The sequence below is a fragment of the Cyprinodon variegatus genome, unplaced genomic scaffold, assembly GCF_000732505.1.
Source record: "Cyprinodon variegatus isolate N-32 unplaced genomic scaffold, C_variegatus-1.0 Scaffold1091, whole genome shotgun sequence".
In the NCBI taxonomy this organism is placed as follows: Eukaryota; Metazoa; Chordata; class Actinopteri; order Cyprinodontiformes; family Cyprinodontidae; genus Cyprinodon; species Cyprinodon variegatus.
Genome location: NW_015151544.1, coordinates 49642 through 53875, shown reverse-complemented (window position 1 = coordinate 53875; position 4234 = coordinate 49642). Strand labels below are relative to the sequence as shown.

Sequence of the window (4234 nt, the reverse complement as noted above, 5' to 3'; positions counted from 1 at the left end):
GTGTTTAAAACTGGGTTTACAAAAAAGTCAGATTCCAATGAGGCAGTTTTTCTTCCATACATTTGAGCTCATTTCCCTTTTGGTCTGTTTGTATATAAAAGAAATAAAAACCATCAAAATTATTTGTTTTATCGAGACAATTAATTTCTTGGTGGTTGGACTCGGTGCTGCCCCAACCTGTTGTTCGCCACATACCAAAATAAATAGTTTTAAAAAATATGCAAAGTTAAACTTGACTGTTACCAATAGTTGTTAAACTCAGAACACTACGTCTAAGGAAGTTATCATCCAGAATTGTAGAAAAATGTTCCTTTAGAGTATAACATCAAAAAGTTGAAAATAGCATTTTTGCTGTAACCTGGCATCTGTTTTTTTTCTTAGACTATTGTTTTTTTGTGCATTAATCCTGATCAAATAAAAAAATAATAAAAATAAATAAAGGAAAGTCTAGTGCAGTAAAGCATCTGTCCTTAACATCTTTTTTCTGCATTACTTTTTTTCTTTTTTTTACTTGTAAGTAGTTTCATAAATGGTACTTTTACTCCTTTATTGGAGTAAAAAGCTTAAGATGATACTCCAACTTCTACAAAAGTGTTTTTTTTAAACAGTTGGAATTATACTTGAGTAATAAACCTTAATCCTTTTCACTCGTCCTCTGTCCAAGATCAACAGGAGGTTGTGAGCCCTACGCTAAAAACCTGATGTAGAGCATTGGTGAATAGAATATTATAAAGTGGCAGAGCATCATCAAATGGTCTGATGGTTTCACCAGATTAAAAAGTACTTCAATCTAATGTAATCAGTACAACAACATATTTATACAAATGTATAAATCAGGATATTTAACAAGTTTTGTGGTCCCTTTATTTGCAAGAAATACTACTGAACAGTCCTGCTTTGTTACAAGGTTCACTACGTCATCATGTTGTATTTAGACAAGATTTTAAAAATTCATCAGCTTGATAACAAAAATACAAACATTATTCGTAATTTATAGCTCAAAAGCTTAGAACCAGAACAGCTGAGACTAGTCTTCATTTTCTGATTTTATGTTGGACCTTTTGACAGAGATAAAAGCTGTTTGTCACCTTGTCTAAACGGACTCTATCTCTCCAGTAATGTGATTTGGGATTAGTAAAATCATCTGTTAATCCACTCACAATCTGTAGTGATCCAGCCTTTTGCATTGGCTGCCGATCATGTTCTAGATTAGTTACAGCTGCTGTTTATATCCAGCCTGGCTGCCCGTCTACTCACTGCCTGGCGCTGATCCAGTTAGAGCGGCGATGTCCTTTCCTGTGAGCCGTCATCAGCTCAGCAGAACATGAGGGATTGTCTGTTTTCAGAACCTCATTTCTTGTCTTTCCAGCCATTCAGCTGAAGCCAGATGAAGGCACACCTGAACTCCCAGAAGGCCGGGTGAGAGTCCGCCTGGAAACAGACGGGTCGTTCCATGATGTTGCAGAGGTGGAAGTTGAGAAGGTGACTCTTAATTTTACTTTTAAAAGTCTACATTTTGAAATGTCCTTATATTAATCTCTTTTATGCACATTATCCAAGTTTAAAACAGCAAAAAATAACATAACGGTTATTTATTTCTATACTTTAGGGCAGCCATTGCTTATCCGATGCTCTGAAGGTCCATCAGCAGCTTTTATAGTAATTTTCTTAATGTCCTGTCTTGATCAGGAACAAGGAGTAAATAAAAAAAAACTTTAAAAACAGAAGGAACATGGCTCCCTGTAACCTAAAGCTAACTGCATGTGCCTCTTTGGACAGAAACCAGTGCAGCAGTTTACCCACTTGCATTTTAACCTGATGAGGACTTTGACTAGGTCACAACAAAACCTTTACATTGAGCTATTAGGAGGCAGATTTTTGGTTATGCTCATGATAATTTTTTCTGGTGCAATAATTCAGCTTCAATTAAATTCAGTTAAGTTACTTTGATTTCATCCTGGAGAGAAATATCAGCTGTGCTGCTGCCATCAACACCTTTGTTTATAGATGCTGGAGATTGGCCTGTTTTTCAGTGTAGTCCTGTTTCTCTGACTGTGACTGGCTGGATGTGCTCTCTTCATCCGCTGACATGAATGCTGGCTTGAAGCTCGTCTGCCTGGCTGTGTTTTTCCTGGACAGGAGGGCCGCCTATGAAGCTGGTTTACAGTTGCTATTTCTGTATCTCTGCTTCTGTCTCCTTGAACCCCAGTCGGCCTCTGCAGATGGCCGCTCACACTGAGCCTGGTTCTGCTGGAGGTTTTTTTCCTGTTAAAAGGGAGTTTTTCCTCTCCACTGTCGCTACAAGCATGCTTAGTGAAAGGGATTGTTTGCAAGTCAGTGAGTCGATGTGATCAACTGATTTTCCTTAGATATAAAACTTTGAATCAATCTGATTGGATGATCTGGTGAACTGTAAAGTGCCTTGAGATGACATGTTTTGTGAATTGGAGCTATAGAAAGAAACTGAATTGAATTGAATTAAATCTCAAAGCTTTTTATAAAAACAATTCAATCAGATCATCCACTCGGAATTAAACAACTAAAACCCGCTCAGGCCTTCCAGTCATTGACTTTGCAGGATTTCCTCATCGTGGATGAGCAGTTAGATAGTCTCGAGATGTTTGTGGCAAACGTGAGATGAATATTTGTGTTCATTTCGGACTTATTCTCTTCCTGGGATGACATTTTCCTCAGTCTCCTGGTAACCAGACTCTCAGACCCAATGAAATTGAAATCTGAACTTTTGCAGCTGGACACTGAATGTCAACCAATCAGAGAAGCTGATCCAGGGGCTGTCAGGGAGAGATGCAGGCTGTGATCGCTACTTCTGCAGAGCTGTCAGCGTAAAACTATGAAAATTAGCCTTTTATAAAGGGGTTACGCTCCACTGGTTTGACATAAAAAGCCAGGAGAATTTTTTCTTTATGTCAAGGAACAGAGAGCTCTGATTATCATGACTCCATAAAATGTTTTCGTACTTAAAGTCGTAGGGAAGTCATATTTAAATGTCAAATCATTCTGGTTTAAACACGTATGTAAATGTACTCTTTATCAGACGATCTTATCCCAAAATTTAGAAAATTTCTTGTCTTAAATGTCTTAAAATCTATCAGATTGGTTGCTCCGAACAAGAACTGAATATTTAAGTCATTACCTTGATGAACTGACTGCACAGATGATGTTTGAGGGTGACTTTCTCTCTTAAAAATGTGTTAAAACTATTTTTTTACTCTGCTCATCAAAGCAAATAAAGCCAAGCCGCTCTCCAGATTACACAGCAGAGTCCAGAGCTTCGAACTCGGAGCGTTCAGAGCGTCTCACTTCATTATGGACAAGGGTCCAAGTTGAGCCATTGGACGTGTTTTTGATGCGGCAACACGTTTGTGTTAACACTGACCTTTGCTGAGACAAGTGAGGCCTTCAGTTTTTAAGATGTTCTGGATGGTTCTGTGACCTTCTGAGTGAGTCTTTATATTCTTGGAGTCATTTTGGCACCAGAGGAATTTGCCATTGTTCCATTTTTTTGGTTAACAGTTCTGACTGGGTCTACAGGAGTCCCAGAGCATCAGGTAGAATCTGGTAGATCATTCCAGAATGAGGGATGGCAATGACTGCTCCTCCTCATCTGATTCTCCCCAAACACCAGACTTCATTGGTTCTTAGGCTAAATCATAGACTATCTTTGTCATAGTCTTGATTTAGTGCAGAAATGCTTGATGAAAATTGGCGTGTGTTTGGTCAGTCTGATGTTTTCCCACTTGAGTCCAATAATAGACATTAAAAGATGTTGAAAACCAGTTTTTAAACTTTGTCACAACGATCTGAAAATATGCAGCTGTTCAACTTTCACTTTTCAACTAAATGTAGACGTCATATCTTTTCAACCAATTTTTGATCAGTAGGTTGGATCTGTGTTGCTTTTAAAATCTTCTATTCTACTTCATGCTGTCTGACAGGTTGTTGTTTGAGCTTAGAGTAGGGTGGCCATTTCTATAGCACCAAAAAGGAGGACATTGTGCGGCATATCAATAAATTGTTTAAAGAGGATGCTTGTGTAGCTGAATAGAACAAAATATTAAAGAAATGTAAAAAAGAATTGGTTCCCAGCATTTGTATTTATTTAATACATTGTGGTGTTTAAAAAGTGACCACTGAGATGAATCTTAAAGTGCAGAATACCACAAAGCATAACGTGTGGACTTAAACATTAAAAAAATCTTTTTAACAAGAAACA

The 4234-nt window shown here is 37.8% G+C and overlaps 1 protein-coding gene across 1 annotated transcript in view; it reads left to right on the top strand.

The window, feature by feature from the left end:
* The window catches only part of myo18b (myosin XVIIIB), a gene marked incomplete at its 3' end in the record, with an annotated part of 75746 nt that overhangs the window by 22243 nt on the left and 49269 nt on the right, over positions 1–4234 (top strand). Inside the window, exon 5 of the mRNA XM_015400295.1 lies at positions 1347–1482. Within this exon, the coding sequence (XP_015255781.1) occupies positions 1347–1482 (136 nt within the window). The remainder of the gene's footprint in view (positions 1–1346; positions 1483–4234) is intronic.